The sequence below is a fragment of the Megalobrama amblycephala genome, linkage group LG9 (assembly GCF_018812025.1).
Source record: "Megalobrama amblycephala isolate DHTTF-2021 linkage group LG9, ASM1881202v1, whole genome shotgun sequence".
Taxonomy (NCBI): Eukaryota; Metazoa; Chordata; class Actinopteri; order Cypriniformes; family Xenocyprididae; genus Megalobrama; species Megalobrama amblycephala.
Window position 1 is genome coordinate 5,448,101 of NC_063052.1, and position 18,382 is coordinate 5,466,482.

Below are 18,382 nucleotides of genomic sequence, written 5' to 3' on the forward strand. Positions count from 1 at the left end.
GTAATGACCTTCCTTAGATTTCCTTTCATTCAGCACAATCTGTCATTTGGACAAATAAGGCACTCTTTGCTTTGTAGCAATTGGCATCATTAATATTTTTGATAAGAGAATTCTTGTCTCCACTGTCACACAGGCTTGTTAATTAAAGATCCGGGTGTGTACTGTGTGTCTATATAACACAGGCACATGACATAATTCAGTAAGAACCCAACAGCACACTGTCTCTCAAAGGTCAGGCTGTCATTAGAGTGAACATTGCCTCCTATAGCAGCCGCAGGTCGTCTTGTTATTCCAACATGCACTGATTGGACTCTCTGTTCTGGTGAATCACATTTCACCCCAAAATAAGACATTTACAAGAACAAGGAGCTTGTTTCAAGATGATTTTGGCATTATGTCATTATTTTCAGGACAATTAAACTCAATTCCTTCCATATTCTCATTAATGTAATGCAAAAATCAACTCATTTTTATTACTGTAAAACAGTAATTGAAATTTTTAATGAAAATTACAATAGATTTAATTCAGAACATTAAATATTTTGACAATGTATGAATACTTAAAGGTGCTAAAGAGGATGTTTTGTTTTATACATTTTTGCAATATTACTTGAAACTGTCTTTACTTACTGATAAAAGACTATTTATTAGGTGCACTGAAAGGAATAATATTAATATACATCATCTGTGCATGAGGTAGGGCCTTAAAAACATCAGCCAATCGTTTTGGCCCTCTGGCTTGTCAGTCACTGCCATGACGTTCCTTGTGAGAGACGAGCGCGGCTGCGCGCTCCAGTAACTTTCCACACTCCACAGGCGCCGCATGCGATGTTTTTGTCCGGAGACAGGAGTAACAACTGCAGATTATGAGTTACCTGCGGTGAGTCCAACATAATGAATCCACTAACACGACACAGCGAATGCCGGTGGTAAACACTCGTTTTCCAATACTCGTGCACGAGTTTTGGGAGGCGTTCCCTCGAAAAGAGGGGGGGGGGTTGTTCTTACGCATGTGCTCATTTCAAAAACTCAGTAACAGTCTTTGGTTTCTCAGTCGACGAAAAGATCCTCTTTATCACCTTTAATTTAAATAGCCTTTTGTTTTCTACACTACAATTATAAGAATTGGCATGCAAATAATGTCAATGCAATTAATATTAATGGACCTAAATGGACCTGAACATTATAGTTAAATTATAATATTTATTATTTTTCTTTTAGGTTTAGGGCAGTGTTATTTTAGTATAATATGCTGTTATCGTTTTTATTAATATATTGTATTAGATTTTATTTTATATATTTTCTGTTTTCATTTAAATTTTAGTCAAAGTTTTAGTAACTGTTTTTGTAATTTTTATTAGTTTTTTTTTTTTTTTTTTTTATATTTATACATTTTTTATTAAGTTTTAGCTTTTAGTTTATTTAGTTTTAGTTATTTTAGTACTTCAACCAACTAACTTCAACTTAACTAACTTCAACGAAAATGATAAGTTAAATACTTGGCAAGTAATAAGTTCTTGTCAATAAAATGTCATATAAGTACAAGTATTTTAGTTAATTTTAGTATGGTGTGCAAAATAAATTTTAGTATGGTATGCAAAATAAAATTTAAACTAGATAATAAAGTTTGACAATTTTGAAAATAACAATAACAAGTCAAATGTAAAATTTAGGAATTCACAATTTCTACACAACTAAAGTTAACAAATTTGTGAACTCCTTTGAACAAAATGACTAATTTTGGAGCATGCGCTCATGAAATCCTGACCCTTTCCATCCACTGGATGGCAGTGTTGCTTCTTGAGAGATGGATGTAATGAGTCATAAAAGGACTCAGTGAGTCATCTGGCTCTGGGAAATAGTCAAGCACAATCAGTGCTCTCTCTCAGTGGACCAAAAAGAGCTTTAATATGCTGTCGCCATCTCGAAACTCCATATGATTACATGTAGAAAAATCCCAATAAAGATTAAATAAAATACAAGCCAGTACATCATCTTAGAAACTTTATTAACCACTTAAAACTACCTTCACTTGGCAAAATTTAAGACGAAAATTGTGGTTGGTCACATTGATTTTTATTCAGAGCTGACAAACTACATAAGGAACGGTCGTGTCAGGGACTCTGATGTGTTCGGGAACAATGACATCACAAGAACTGCTACGTGAAGAGACAGACCGACAGCACACATCACTGTACTGTCACGTCACAGATGGACACATAGCTTATGCAACTCTGATGGGATTGGAGTGCTATCATCAGTACAAAGATCTCATTGCTTTATTTGATATTGTCTACAGTTTACAGTACACTACTCGTATAGAGCTAATAATGTAACAACATGGAAAACAAGTGCTAGTCACTATGACTATACAGCAAATATGAACTCAAGTGCTCACTTCCTGATGACAGGGATCCAGATGTCAGTCTTTGTGGCTTGTGAGGTCCTCATTTATGTCTGGTGTCACCTAATGCGAGTCGACAAATCTTAGTTGTTGTTGAGGACCCACCATGATGCTGTAGAAAAAACACATTATATTATATTATATTATATTATATTATATTTTATTATATTATAATTTATGAGAGATAATTTATATGTAATTCACCTGGAACCAGCATAGTCGTCATAATCTCTGGTGTCTCTAAGAAATCCACATTACCTCTCTGGAAGGTTTTGCTGTAATTGGTTTGCAGATGACTATAAATAGAAACACACTTTTCAGTTATATTATATATTACAATTTGAATTTTTTTTTTTTTTTTACTATTGATTGCAATAAGAAGTGGTTTGAATCAATGAAAATGAGGGAGTGACTTACTTCTTCCACACGTTGCTTTGCTCCCAGAACTCGTACAGTATGAAGCGGGATTCATTGGCAAGCCGCTGAACTGCAATGCTGCCGAGAGAGCAGAGCCAGTGCAGGATTACTATTAAACTGGTTCTTTTGAATTTGAAATGGCTCTTATGAGAGCATTTACATGTGGATGAAGCTCTAATTCTGTGTAATGTTTAAAGGGTTTCAAAAATTGAAGGAATGGTTTACCTAAAATTTAAAATGTTCTATATGACTTTCTTTGTTTTTGTGGAAATGGATACTTGAATGTATGTATGAGATTTGAAAGCTCATAGAGGATTTGCAGCACATAATGATTAAATGAAAAATGTATTAGCTTAAATATTAAATGCAATTAGCTGAACTTTGGAGGTTTTTTTTTTTTTAACCCACTTAAAGGGATAGTTCACCCAAAAATGAAAATTACCCCATGATTTACTCACCCTCAAGCCATCCTAGGTGTATATGACTTTATTCTTTCAAACGAAAACAATTGGAGTTACATTAAATAATATCCTGGCTCTTCCAAGCTTTATAATGGCAGTGAATAGAGGATGAGATTTTGAAGCTTGAAAAAAATGCAACCATCCAACATAAAAGATATCCACAAAGCTCCAGGGGGTTAAAGGGTTAGTTCACCCAAAAATGAAAATTCTGTCATTAACGACTCACCCTCATGTCGTTCCAAACCCGTAAGACCTCTGTTCATCTTCAGAACACAGTTTAAGATATTTTAGATTTAGTCCGAGAGCTTTCTGTCCCTCCATTGAAAATGTATGTACGGTATACTGTCCATGTCCAGAAAGGTAATAAAAACATCATCAAAGTAGTCCATGTGACATCAGTGGGTTAGTTAGAAGTTTTTGAAGCATCGAAAATACATTTTGGTCCACAAATAACAAAAACTACGACTTTATTCAGCATTGTCTTCTCTTCCGGGTCTGTTGTATATCTGCTTTCACTCCACAGTGACGCTGCTGCTTGTTCTTTCCTTTTTTACGGCGGTTGGCATCCAGCTTATTGGTGCATTACCGCCCCCTTCTGCTCCGGACAGTGACGCTGATGACGTATTATCCGGTGCGCCCGAGGTTCATTTACAGTCTGAGGGAGACGCATGCTGTATTCAAGCTATTCTACATTGTTTGTATTTTGGTAATGCTATATTTTTTAAAATGGTGCGTAGGTGTGCATGTGGCGGATGTCCTAATCGCATCACTGTCCGGAGCAGAAGGGGGCGGTAATGCACCAATAAGCTGGATGCCAACCGCCGTAAAACAGGAAAGAAGAAGCAGCAGCAGCGTCACTGTGGAGTGAAAGCGGATATACAACAGACCCGGAAGAGAAGACAATGCTGAATAAAGTCATAGTTTTTGTTATTTTTGGACCAAAATGTATTTTCGATGCTTCAAAAAAATTCTAACTAACCCACTGATGTCACATGGACTACTTTGATGATGTTTTTATTACCTTTCTGGACATGGACAGTATACCGTACATACACTTTCAATGGAGGGACAGAAAGCTCTCGGACTAAATCTAAAATATCTTAAACTGTGTTCTGAAGATGAACGAAGGTCTTACGGGTTTGGAACGACATGAGGGTGAGTCATTAATGACATAATTTTCATTTTTGGGTGAACTAACCCTTTAATAAAGGCCTTCTGAAGTGAAACGAATAATAAGTATTCTTGTCGCTTCATAAAATTAAGGTTGAACCACTGCAGTCACGTGGACTTATTTATCGATGTCTTTAGTACCTTTCTGGACCTTGAAAGTGGTGGCTAAATTGCTGTCTATGGACGAGTCAGATACCTCTCGGATTTCATCAAAAATATCTTAATATGTGTTCTGAAGATGAACGAAGGTCTTACGGGTGTGGAACGACATGAGAGTGAGTAATTAATTTGGGTAAACTAACACTTTAAAAGCCCTAGCCCACATTTACTTTCACTGAATGGAAAAAAAACAGCTTGAACATTCTACACAACATCTCATTTTGTGTTCCACAAAAGGAAAAAGGTCATACAGGTTTGGAACAAAATGAGGTAACAGAATTATCATGACAGAATTATCATTTTTGGATGAACCATTCCCTTCATTAAAAATAATGAGAATATTGGAAACTCATCAAATCCTTCATTCAATGTTCTTGGCGTGAAAGGTTGTCAGTGAGTCATTTGAACTGACGAGCTTGAAGCAAGTCAATTATCTAATAAGCTAAAGTAGAACTCTTCATCTAAGCCATTCCCACTGTTAATTAGCCAATTAGTAAAAAGCTCATGATTAAACCAGACAAGGGGTTCACCTTTATTGGACAATGTTCCAGAGAAATCTACTGCTACCTGACGTGATCACTGACATTTTTGTTATGTCTCAGTTAAAAGTCAAACCTGGACTGAGGGCTTATAAACACACGGCCACATGATCACAGCATGCTGAAATTTATTCACGGACTGTAAGCTTGCTGATGTTAACACAGGCTATGCCATCTGAGCAACTGGATGTTGTAGCTTAAATATTTCAAGGTTTAATTAAATTTTAATGGAAATAAATAGTTCAGTCATGAAACTTTTCCGAGCAGTAGATTGGTTGTCCTAAAGCCGGATGCGTGGCCAGCCGATCTTTTTGTTCAATGTACATAATGTCCAGAATTGGCTCAACTAGGTGCAGTGCACCATAGGAATTTTCCTAGCCCTCCTCCTTCCCCAGCACCACCTGCTTGGGGGTTCTCCCTACTGTCCTTGCAGTAGCTTGTATCCTATTCCCTGTATTTATGTGCATGTTACGGCAACAGCCATCACTCATGCCAGCAGCAGCGTAAAAGATCTAGTCCACCAAAACAAAGCCTATGTACATTCCATTATTATCAATAAAATGTCTTCAGTTCTCCAAAACTCTGAAAAGACTGAAACATCTGATTCATCGACTTTAAACATATGGATATAAATACTGATTGTTTTATTTGCCTAATGTGGAGAGCTAGCCTAGACTGACTCACAAATAAAGCTGTATATATGCAACAGACATTAACCCAGAATGCAGTGGCAGTGTGAACTCACTGGAGGCAGCCAGTCTGGGTGCTGGCACAGTCAATGTACTGCCTGAGAGCCAGACGAAACTCCTCCACTTCCTCCTCCAGCACGGACAGCTGTCTCTGCACGATCAGGATGTGCTGGGAGGGAGGTCACAGAAGAGAGCAGCCCATCAGAGAACAGCAGTCAGAAAAGATGCCTCATATAAGATTCAGACCATGGGTTATTTATAAAAGTGTGCAAAACTGTTCCTGGATCAGTTTTCTCTTGCAGTACATGAAGACCTGATTTAAGAAGTTATTCTGACATTATGTCTTATTATTTATGATACATTCCCTTTTAAAGATACAGTATAGATAATATATGAGTCCAAAAAGACAAGGTAAGAGGGCTGAGAAGCACGGGAAGAAAAATAAATTATTAGTAAGGATGGTAAGATTTTTATTGTTTTTGAAAGAAGTCTTTTATGCTCAGCTGCATTTACTTGATTAAAAGCAATAAAAACAGTAATATTATGAAATATGATTACAGTTTAAAATAATGTTTTCACATTTATTTCACGTTTTTCAAACATTTATTATTATTAATGTTGAAAACAGTTGTTTTTTTTGTTGTTGTTTTGTGGAAATCGTGATATACATGGCTTTTTGAGTTCCAGATCCATAGCCGCTTCTTCCACCGAAATTACCTGGAACAATCTGTTCCAGGAACTTTTTTCCCCCAAACCTGGTGCTGTCTGCAGCTGCGTCTCATTTTGAAGGCTGCGTCCTCCGGAGGTTGCATTTGAAGGCTGCATACATCATTGAGGCGGTCTCATTTCAGAAAAGTAACCTCACAAGGAATAACAGTCAATTTTATTACAGTTACTTTTCTTATCCTTGATGACTTATGCAGCCTTCAAGTACGACCTCCGGAGGATACAACCTCCGAAATAAGACGTAGCATGCACTTTCATCGCGGTTTAAAATACAGTGAACATTATGTCTGGTGGTGTAGGACTGTGCAAAACTTTTCCAGTTCCTGCTGGATTTTGTCCTCCACATATAAGCTTAATAAAGCACCTCATTGTCGGTCCATCAATTTTTTAAACTCGATTGTTGATTTGAATAGCAAACAACTCTTTCTGCACGCACCGCAATCAACTTTTAAAAATGGTGGTAGAAATAAAATGCTACATGGAGTCAACCAATCAAAATACTGCTGGGAAATTTTTATCCGGAACTTCATTTAGACCCTGGTTTCTGTGGTCGAATCACACTTAGTAGTACCACTCCAAAGTTCCTAGTTCCTGGGGAAAGTTCCTGCAGTGGAAACACGGCTTATATTCCAGAATTAAGGGGGTCCAAAAACTGAATCCAGGAAGATCAAACAATCCAGGAAGAACTAAACTGAGCTGGACGATGACATTTTTTTTTTTTTTTTTTTTTTCAGAACTGCTTAATAGATGAAGTGAACTAATTTAATAATTGATGATCTTAAAGGATTAGTCCACTTTTAAATAAACTTTTCCTGATAATTTACTCACCCCCATATCATCCAAGATGTCCATGTCTTTCTTTCTTCAGTTGAAAAGAAATTAAGGTTTTTGATGAAAACATTCCAGGAATTTTTTCCATATAGTGGACTTCAATAGGCACCAAACAGTTGAAGGTCAAAATTAGTTTCATTGCAGCGTCAAATTGTTCTACACGATCCCAGACGAGAAATAATGGTCTTATCTAGAGAAACCACTTATTTTCTAAAAAAAAATTACAATTTTATACATATTAACCATAAATGCTCATCTTGAACTAGCTCTCTTCTTCTCTATTTGAATTCCAGCAGTGTAGACACTGCTAAGTGTATTACTGCCCTCCTCAGGTCAAAGTTTGAACTAAATTGTCATATACAATATGCTAGTTCAATAGTATATAACAATTTAGTTCAAACTTTGACCTGTGGAGGGCAGTAATACGCTTAGCAGTGTCTACACTGCCGGAGAAGAAGAAGAGAGCTAGTCCAAGATGAGCATTTATGGTTAAAACGTATATAATTTAAAAAAAATTTCAGAAAATGAGTGATGGTTTCTCTAGATAGGACCCTTATTTCTCGTCTGGGATCGTGTAGAACGCTTTGAATCTGCAATGAAACTGTAATTTTGACCTTCAACCGGTTGGTGTCCATTGAAGTCCAATAAATAGAGAAAAATCCTGGAATGTTTTCATCAAATACCTTAATTTCTTTTCGACTGAAGATAGAAGGACATGGACATCTTGGATGACATGGGGGTGAGTAAATTATCAGGAAAATTTTGTTTAAAAGTGGACTAATCCTTTAACAACCCTCAGGTCTTGAGCGTCAGGTAAAGCCATGAAGTCATGCATCATAATAGCTAGTTTTTATAAAATAGGTTGTTGACAGGTGGCTGAAGGGAACAGTAAGTGAGAGTTCACACCCTGTGGCAAATGGTGACCTCTTCACATGCTCTGTGCTACTGCCATTTCCAATCTTTCACAAACTATCTTTATCTACAAATACACACAAATTGGGGAAATTGCATTTTGTTTTGTGCAATGTGTCCCAAACTATTCCCATATTTATCTGCTACAAATGAATGTAATGTCAAGTACAAAGAGTGACCTTTATATGTATCCTCAAATCAAGGAGATCTTTGAACATAATCAGTCACATGAACACAAAAAAGTAAGACTTGAATGCTAAATGAACATGAAGCGATGAAGCGATGAAATGATACAGATGCATTAGCAATGTTGAAATTGTTATTCCATGCATACGGTTTGTGCTAGTGAATGTCACAGTCTGTTTAGATGACTGACAAATGACAAATTGATGAGAGACTATTTAACTTCAACCATGAAATAGAGTTTCATAGACCACAGAGAGATAAATGATTTCTCATTTGGATGTGTGAGAACGTGCATACATACAGATGCAATGAATCAGACTTGAAATATCGCTTATTATAAAACGACTGCTTTCAATCCCAGAAAGATCACCCATTTGCTTGTTCAAAGGATGTCTGCGAGTTGCTCTTGAAAGACGTGAAATAGGATGGGAGTGTTATTTGCAAAAGGAACTACTCATTTGTGTGTAATTTTATGCTTCAGCATGTCCAATATAATGTTGTATTGTGCCTCTATCGGCAGTCACGCATTACTGTGTTTACAGCCAGTCTCCACAGGGGTCCGGGTGCCACTCTTTTCACAAGCACAGAATCACAGACACACAACCCACCTATTTTAATGTCAACAACATCTTGTAAGCCTGAGAGAAAAGCGCTCTGAAAGTACTGTGCAAAAAGATGGCAGAGCCAAATGAGAGAGGAAGAGTGATAGACGGGGAAAAAAAGGAAATAAAAAAGGAGTAACTTGGAACTAGTTTTCAGATCCCCACTGTTTCCTAGACGACAGGTGTCTGTGGTCGGTCACTGTGTGAATGATTTTCGGAGAATACAGTGATAGATAGGGTGACCGTAAATTACTTACTGATTTGGTGGTGCTTTCCAACACCTCCTCTTCCACAGGCTCCAAACGCAGTTCCTGTGAAAGAAACACAAGCTAGTTTTTCACATCTCCCTTTGAATCTCATGACAACATGTTAAGATGACATTTCAAACCAAAGTCAAAAGAAATTATATTTTGCATAAAAAAAAAGAAAAAATATTTTTATGCATGACAATTAAGGACATTTTCCCCCGAAATTCTTGTTATTGTAATGCAAAAAAGTGTGATACAAAAGTGTGTAATACAAAAAAAAAGCTGTTTTAAATTCCAATTCTCATATTCATTACCATAATACATGGGTATTTTTATTTTATTGTTGCAATTCCCATTATTTTCAATTGTATATATATTTTTATACATATATATACACCACTGTACCCACTTCCGTACGAAAAGTATTCAGACCCCCTTAAATTTTTCACTCTTTGTTATATTGCAGCCATTTGCTAAAATCATTTAAGTTCATTTTTTTTCCTCATTAATGTACACACAGCACCCCATATTGACAGAAAAACACAGAATTGTTGACATTTTTGCAGATTTATTAAAAAAGAAAAACTGAAATATAACATGGTCCTAAGTATTCAGACCCTTTGCTCAGTATTTAGTAGAAGCACCCTTTTGATCTAATACAGCCATGAGTCTTGGGAAAGATGCAACAAGTTTTTCACACCTGGATTTGGGGATCCTCTGCCATTCCTCCTTGCAGATCCTCTCCAGTTCTGTAGCAGTGCCTGGTTTTCTCCACACATACAGCTTAGAATTAAGGCCAAAAAGTTCTATCTTGGTCTCATCAGACCAGAGAATCTTATTTCTCACCATCTTGGCAAACTCCATGCGGGCTTTCATGTGTCTTGCACTGAGGAAAGGCTTCCGTCGGGCCACTCTGCCATAAAGCCCCGACTGGTGGAGGGCTGCAGTGATGGTTGACTTTCTACAACTTTATCCCATCTCCCGACTGCATCTCTGGAGCTCAGCCTCAGTGATCTTTGGGTTCTTCTTTACCACTCTCACCAAGGCTCTTCTCCCCCGATAGCTCAGTTTGGCCGGACAGCCAGCTCTAGGAAGGGTTCTGGTCGTCCCAAACATCTTTCATTTAAGGATTATGGAGGCCACTGTGTTCTTAGGAACCTTAAGTGCAGCAGAATTTTTTTGTAACCTTGGCCAGATCTGTGCCTTGCCACAATTCTGTCTCTGAGCTCTTCAGGCAGTTCCTTTGACCTCATGATTCTCATTTGCTCTGACATGCACTGTGAGCTGTAAGGTCTTATATAGACAGGTGTGTGGCTTTCCTAATCAAGTTCAATCAGTATAATCAAACACAGCTGGACTCAAATGAAGGTGTAGAACCATCTCAAGGATGATCAGAAGAAATGGACAGCACCTGAGTTAAATATATGTGTCACAGCAAAGGGTCTGAATACTTAGGACCATGTGATATTTCAGTTTTTCTTTTTTAATAAATCTGCAAAAATGTCAACAATTCTGTGTTTTCCTGTCAATATGGGGTGCTGTGTGTACATTAATGAGGAAAAAATGAACTTAAATGATTTTAGCAAATGGCTGCAATATAACAGAGTGAAAAATTTAAGGGGGTCTGAATACTTTCCGTACCCACTGTATATATATATATATATATATATATATATATATATATATATATATATATATATATATATATATATATATATATATATATATATATATATATATTATAGTCCTTATAGCAATTCTATCTCTTGAATTTTGGGTGAAATATGAGACATGTTCTTGACAGGTTTTGTGAAATTTAGCCTCAAATTTTGGTGTTGGAAGAAAGAGTGATGACAGACAGCATTATAATGAGAGATCATGTGTGTAGCCTGTTGCCTTTTTCTCAAGACGGTCGATCAGTTTTTGCAGTCTGTTGATCTGAGTCATCCACTGATTGTCCTCTTCATACAGACCTGCAGAAACACACATTTCAGCACACAAATACAGCAGCTCTCTCTCTTGCTTTTGCTTTTTTACTGCCATATGTCTCTAGGAGGCATTTGCTCTGACTGAATGTAACTGAATTGGAATCAAATATCTCCTTATTAAAAATTTCTATCAGGAATGAGCACAATCAAAGATGATTTTCATCTGATATAATCTTCTGAGTTGTGTATTTGTCAAAATTAAAACTAGAAGACCTAACAAATAAATGGGGGGGATCCATAAAATATCCATATTACTAAAAAAATTTGCTTTCCAATAAAAGGTCCTAGACTGTCTCCCAACTACATGTATTCTTTCTCTTTGGTTTCACGGATAGTCTTTCCTCACACTCCCTCCTACCTAAACTTCCTTCCAGATCAGCTCTCAGCTGTATGCCTGCTGGGTGTGTGTATGTGCCCTTTTCTTCCTCCAGAGCACTGAGGCTGAGAATAATCACCTGAATTGACAAGGTTCAGAAGTGGGTTATTTGGAGACAAGCTGTTATTCCTTTGAAGTCTTCGATTAGATCTCCTTCCTGACCACTGAATGGGCAGAACCTCTGGCTTCACAGGACCCTGTCTGTGATCGAGACAGCACACACAGACAGACACACAATGAATTTGTGTAACTTTTTTTTTTCTCACTTGCTCATTATTAGCTTCTGATTATTCCTCGCATGGCATGGGAGTTCAAAAATAACTAACATCAATATCACATATGGTCAAGTTCAACACACACGATTTCACGAGAAAACGTAACTATTTTACGAGGTGGCCATTGCGTATGAATTTGCGTATGATATTGAGTTGGGCCGACTGATAAATATCTTTTGGGTTTTTAACACCCCTCAGAAACAGTCATTTTCAACATGCAGCAGGACTGAGGGTTTTTAATTCAAAATCTGAACAGAAACTAACAGATCCCATAACAAAAATGCTGAAATGGTAATGGTTAAAATGGTTTTCTGAGTGTATGCTTAATAGTTTAAGCCCAAAGAAGGTTTGCATTCCTCCTTAATAGTAAGCCTATGGGTTTATTTCACTTGTTTTATTGTCCATAATAGCACACCTCCCTCCAGCAAGCTGCATGATTTGAGGTATCATCCATGTCCATAGCATAAATAGTGTGGGATAAGTTACATGCCTAAATGTAATATACTTTATGAGTTCCTTGAAATCCCTAACTAGTCAGCAATAATAATAGTGATTCTTGCCTTTAAAAATTGTGTAATAATTCTACATTATCTAGGGCTTTTCAGTGCAGTAAAAGCTAAATGCCTATGCTAATATCATTCATACATTGCATCTAATTGAATTGCAATGGCAGAAACACAGTGTATTCACATGCAAATGATGCTTCAACATTTTCATCCATCATCAAAATGCAGTTCTTAAACATTACGACTACACTGATGCCTCTTTGATTGCACAAGACCTTTCTGCTCTGCTCCTCATGCTACCAATTAAAATGTGCAAAATAAATCAGTGGGATTCTTCCATGGTTGCTTCAGGAAAGGGTTGCTTTGTAGATGGTTTATGCTAGTAGTATTTTCAGTATTTCATTTCTTTTCAGAAATGGTGGTTAAATGTTTTTCTGTATTACAAAGGTCTCCAGACTAATTGATTTATGAGGTGTTTGTATAATGAACAATAAAGTGTACACTTGACGTCTATCCATGGCAACTTGTCTAATGCTACCTTCACATCTCTCATATCCACCTCAACGCAAGTTAAGCCCTAAGCACTATAATTGCAGAATTTTGTGAGTTCTTGCAAGCATAAATAGACTTCATTACTAATTTTATGGTGAGCATAAACCTTTTGTTAGATGGCTAGTAGCTAAAAAAAAAGCCTTCAAAAAAAAAACTTAAAGCAGTAACACACCAAACCGACGCCGACGAACTAGTGGCGATGAAAGTAGACAGCGTCTGAGTCCAAAGTTGCCCTGACATACCAAACCGACGCTCGACAGCCAACAGCCAAGTAGCACGTCCATTCTGCACCTGCGTAAGATGAAATGCCTTTCCGTACAAGCAGGTGGCAGTAGCTGAAGTGCAAATCAGAACGATCAGATGGCCCGACGGACCGACGAGCTCCGACGCGGATTCAACACGTCGAATCAGCCGAAAAAAGCCAACAAGGAGCAATTTAAAGGATTAGTCCACTTTTAAATAAATTTTTCCTGATAATTTACTCACCCCCATGTCATCCACGATGTTCATGTCTTTCTTTCGTCAGTCGAAAAGAAATTAAGGTTTTTGATGAAAACATTCCACACTCTAAAAAATGCTGGGTCGTTTCAACCCAATTTTGGGTCAAATATGGACAAACCCAACCATTGGGTTAAATCTGTAAATTAATTTTTTTAACCCAACAGTTGGGTTTGTCCATATTTGACCCAAAATTGGGTTGCATTTTTTAGAGTGCAGGATTATTCTCCTTATAGTGGACTTCAATGGCCTCCAGACGGTCATTTTTGAAAAAAATACAACTGTATATGCTTTATAAACACAAAATATCGCCTTGAACTTACTTCCGTTTTCCGTATTCTGCAAAATGCTTATGCTATATGTCCTACGCCTTCTCTATTCTACTTACGGAAAAAAACGAAACTGGCATTCGTTATGTAAGTATAATAGGAAAGGCGTAGGACATACAGCGTAAGCGTTTGGAAGAATCTGGAAAGTACGTTCAAGGCGATATTTTGTGTTTATAAAGCATATACAGATGTATTTTTTTTCAAAAATGACAGATCGTTTCGCTAGATAAGACCCTTATTCCTCGTCTGGTATCGTTTAAAGCCCTTTGAAGCTGCACTGAAACTGTAATTTTGACCTTCAACCGTTTGGAGGCCACTATAAGGAGAATAACCCCGCGAATGTTTTCATCAAAAACCTTAATTTCTTTATGACTGAAGAAAGAAGGACATGAACATCTTGGATGACATGGGGGTGAGTAAATTATCAGTAAAAGTTTATTTAAGTGGACTGATCCTTTAAGCTGACTGTGCGGAACACACTGAAAAAACTTAGTCAACAAAACTAAAAGCTTAGACGAACAAAAACTGCCCGACGGCTGACTTTCACCTTGGTGTGTTCCTGCCTTAAAAGCAAGAAAATGTTGCTCTGAAAAACAAGGATCCGTAAGAGACACTAAAAATTACACTCAAACAATTTGATGAATATTTTAGCTAACTAGTACATAGAAAAAAATAACATTCATCCATCCAGTAAGTATGGTGGAATGAGTAGTCAAAATAAACCCTTTTGGCTGATACAAGACTTGACCCTGACAATCTGGTTAAGGTTTATTATGCAATGACGACCACCTGGTTGTACATTACCCCTTACTTTTATGATAAAGTAATCATGTGCCATCAACCGCTCAAAAAGACGACATGTTTTCTAACAATGCCATTTTACTACGTAGTTGTGAGAGTGAAAAATTATAATACAAAATCTAATTATATCTATTGTTCAGCTGTTCTTGAGCAGCAAAGGAATGCTGTGCCTATTTTAACTCTGAGACAATGAAATAAACAGAGGTAGGCAGGTGTCAAAATTAAGGCTCGGTTGGTTGCTCATTATCCCTAAAGACACTGTTGCACAACGCACATCCTGAGGGGCGCTTACTCTCCGTGGTTAAAAATGGCTCATAACTGCATCAGCACACCAAAATCAGCAGCAAATGAATCAGAGCCACACAGGTGATTAAACTCAGCTGGAGTCACATCCACAGACCTGCATGAACCAACTGAAAAATGCATGGAATCGTTCTCTAGAGATCAGTCAACTCTTATACACTCATGCATATATGCATACACTCCTAAAAAATAAAAGTTCTTTACTGGCATCTATGATTCCATACAGAACCTTTAACATCCATGGAACAAGGTCCTTCAGATTATTAAAATGTTCTTTGCAGAACCAAATATATATATATATATATATATATATAAAAGCGTAATATGAAATGATGCCCTGTGAAAAACAAAAATGAAGCTATATCAGCAGTAGTGCTGCTTCCTAATAGCTGATAATGGTCTTCTTTGCACAAAGATGAAACCAGTGCTGTGAATGTGGTGAGCTCTCCTGTGAGGTTCATATTTGAGCTCATCTCCCTCGTTTCATCCCTGTGTGCGGTGCTGCTCCTCAGAGAGGAGTACGCTCTGACTCGACGCTTCAGACAGAATAGAGAATGGACCACGCTATTTCAATTTGTTGTGGCCACCAGCCACTTTGAGCATATCTAACGCAGTGGGAATCAATCCCCCCTGACCAGCACACAATGAGCTGGTCGTGTAACACCAGAAAGCCTTCAGGCTCAAAATGTCTATACACTAAACACTAATGTTATGAAACTTAACACTGTCATCTGTGACACAAAAGCACGGTGACATAAGAGGTTACACGTGTGTAGCCATGTGATGACATGCACAGGTTTGCTCTGTCCTCGTAAAAATGATTAAGAAGCCCCTTAAAGGGATAGTTCACTCAAAAATTGAAATTTTGTCAACATTTATTCACACTCATATCATTCCCAACCTGTATGACTTTCTTTCGTCCATGGAATTTAAAAGGAGAATCCCGACGCTTCTCTTTTCCATATAATGAAATTAAATGCTTGCTACTTCCTTATGAAAAAGGAGAGTGCTTAATTGTACTGAATGTGTAATTTGTAGTGTACTTTTAAAGTACAACTTAAAAGTATTAAAAAGAGCCTTAAATGTATATGTATAAAAAAAAAAAATGTACTTGCATGGTATCAGGGACGTGCACAGGGGGGTTGCTCAGGTTGCCCGGGCAACTGCCAATATGCCCTTCTCGACTCACGTTGCCCTTCCGAGGTGGAAAAAATAAATAAAAAATCGTACAATGGATGCAGAATTTCACGTAGGCCTAGATAAAAAAAAAAAAAATTAAAAAAAAAAAAAAATCGCAAAGCCTCATTCACTTCCATATTCGGGCACCCGTCCGAAAGTGAAAGTCAGTAGGGGAAGGACAAACTCTGTTTACGTGGCTGCAGCGCTGCACGCGACCGGCACCTGAGCTGAGCCTGCATGAGCGGCACTAGAAGGAGATTGTCGCGGTTGTCGGGTGAGACGATTTAACGTTGTCGGAAGGTTATAATCGTTAACGAAAACGAACGAAAAAACGAAAACTAGGTGGGAAAAAAAAAATAATAAAATAAAAATAAAAATAAAAACGAAGCATTACAAAAAAAAAAAACGATAACTAACCAAAACTCTAATTTGTGTTTGGCAAAACTAACTAAAATAAAATAAAATTATAGATTAAATGTCCTTAGTTTTCGTCTTTGTCAGTGTATTTCATAGAGCAAACGTTCAGCTGCATTTCATTTCCCTGCGTCTCTCACTCACGCGTCTCTCTCACATACTCGCGCGCGCACAGCCCCTCCCCTCCGTGCACACCGCGCGCGCCTCCATGAGAACGAGTGTTGGAAGCAAGTTCACGAAAGGTTGGTATCTCGTGAAAACCTTTACACAATCACACATTAAAACATTAATTCTGAATATAATTTTGTCAGTGTTAATGTCGACCCGAGAAGCGAATGCTACTTTAGAAAGTTAACTAGACGCAAGTTTGAGGTAAAATGCACTTGGGTTGGCGATGTCAAAACACTATTTAAGCTGTGATTCAAGTAAGGAATAATTGACGACGGGCCGTTGAATTATTAGAAAAATAATGCACACCTGAGGCGGTCATTCGGTCACGACTCGAAGCGGAGTCAATTATTCCGCTTATACCACGGTTATTCTCAGTCCTTCCGGGTTGTGTAGGGGAGTGCCCTTTTTTTTTAGGTCAGAGCAACTGCCCCTCAAAATTCCTGTGCACGTCCCTGCATGGTATATACCAATAATTAAATAAAAAACCACTTAAGTGTAATTAAAGAGTGACAGGGGGACTTTAAAGTACATTTTAAATCATTATGTTTTAATCTTTTATCATGATTTAAAGAAAAACACTTATTTTGATGTGTTTATTAACATACTAAAGCACATGTAAGTTTCAATACAAATTAAATTGGTAAAGTGTTTAAGTTTACCATAAATGCATGTCAGTACGTTCGGCAGTACACTTTAACCATATTTCAAAGACAATAGAGTTAATTATGAAATTACTTAAGTGAGTCAAAAAGAAAAAAAATCAGCCTGTATTTCTTTAATAAGGTCTCTTTTTAAAAGTATGTTAAAGTGTACTTCTTTTGCACAAGGTTTATGGTGTCTTTTTGGATCTTGCCAGCCCCTAGTCACTTTCATTGTAAGGAAAAGAGCATTCTGGCAAGGCAAGGCAATTTTATTTGTATAGCATATTTCATACACAATGGTAATTCAAAGTGCTTTACATAAAGAAGAAGAATAAAAATAAAACATAAGGAATAGAAATAACAGTAAAAACAGAGAATTTTGCTATCTGGATAGAAGAGATCTAGCGTATCGTCAGTTCTGGCAGGTCACGTCAGTCAAGCTTGCATCAGCTGACTCCCAGGTGACTTGCGTCTACCTATAGGAATACGACGCCTATTACGGCATCTATATATAAGCTCCTCCGTATTATCAGCAGCTATTGCATTTCTCAGGAGCAAATTACCCTCCTCCATCCCCAGCTCCTCCTCTCTTCAGTCAGGATTGGCCTTATTATTTCCCCTGAATCAGACTAATTCTCGAGAAATGTGTATGTTAAATCATGACATTTAATGATATCTGCATGTTGGTCCTGTTCTGTTTACCCTGGGGGGTTTATTGCTGCTCTCCCTGCTCTTATCCATGCTAGGCTGCATGGATGCGCAGGGAGTTCTTGCCCAGAACAGAACCATACCGCCAATACAAACTCTATGCATTATCTATCATATTTGACGATAGTGGTCCTGACAGAACTAGGAAGTCTCAGGGAGTTTTTTTGTTGTTGTTGTTGTTGTTGTTGTTGTTTGTTGTCCGTCAGAGTGGATCTAAACCTCACACGACAGGACTGCTCTCTAGCAACCTGTTAAGGCACTTCAAACTGATAAACAAAGTTTCAATCTCCCCTTTTG

The 18,382-nt window shown here is 37.5% G+C and overlaps 1 protein-coding gene across 1 annotated transcript in view; it reads right to left on the reverse strand.

The window, feature by feature from the left end:
- Positions 1-1,486: 1,486 nt before the first annotated feature.
- The window catches only part of necab1 (N-terminal EF-hand calcium binding protein 1), a 45,414-nt gene continuing 28,518 nt past the window's right edge, over positions 1,487-18,382 (reverse strand). Inside the window, exons 7-13 of the mRNA XM_048201312.1 lie at positions 11,788-11,909; positions 11,241-11,317; positions 9,354-9,407; positions 5,896-6,008; positions 2,822-2,899; positions 2,609-2,700; positions 1,487-2,516 (exon numbers count right to left, since the gene is read on the reverse strand). Coding sequence (XP_048057269.1) covers positions 2,488-2,516; positions 2,609-2,700; positions 2,822-2,899; positions 5,896-6,008; positions 9,354-9,407; positions 11,241-11,317; positions 11,788-11,909 — 565 coding nt within the window. The 3' untranslated portion in view covers positions 1,487-2,487. The remainder of the gene's footprint in view (positions 2,517-2,608; positions 2,701-2,821; positions 2,900-5,895; positions 6,009-9,353; positions 9,408-11,240; positions 11,318-11,787; positions 11,910-18,382) is intronic.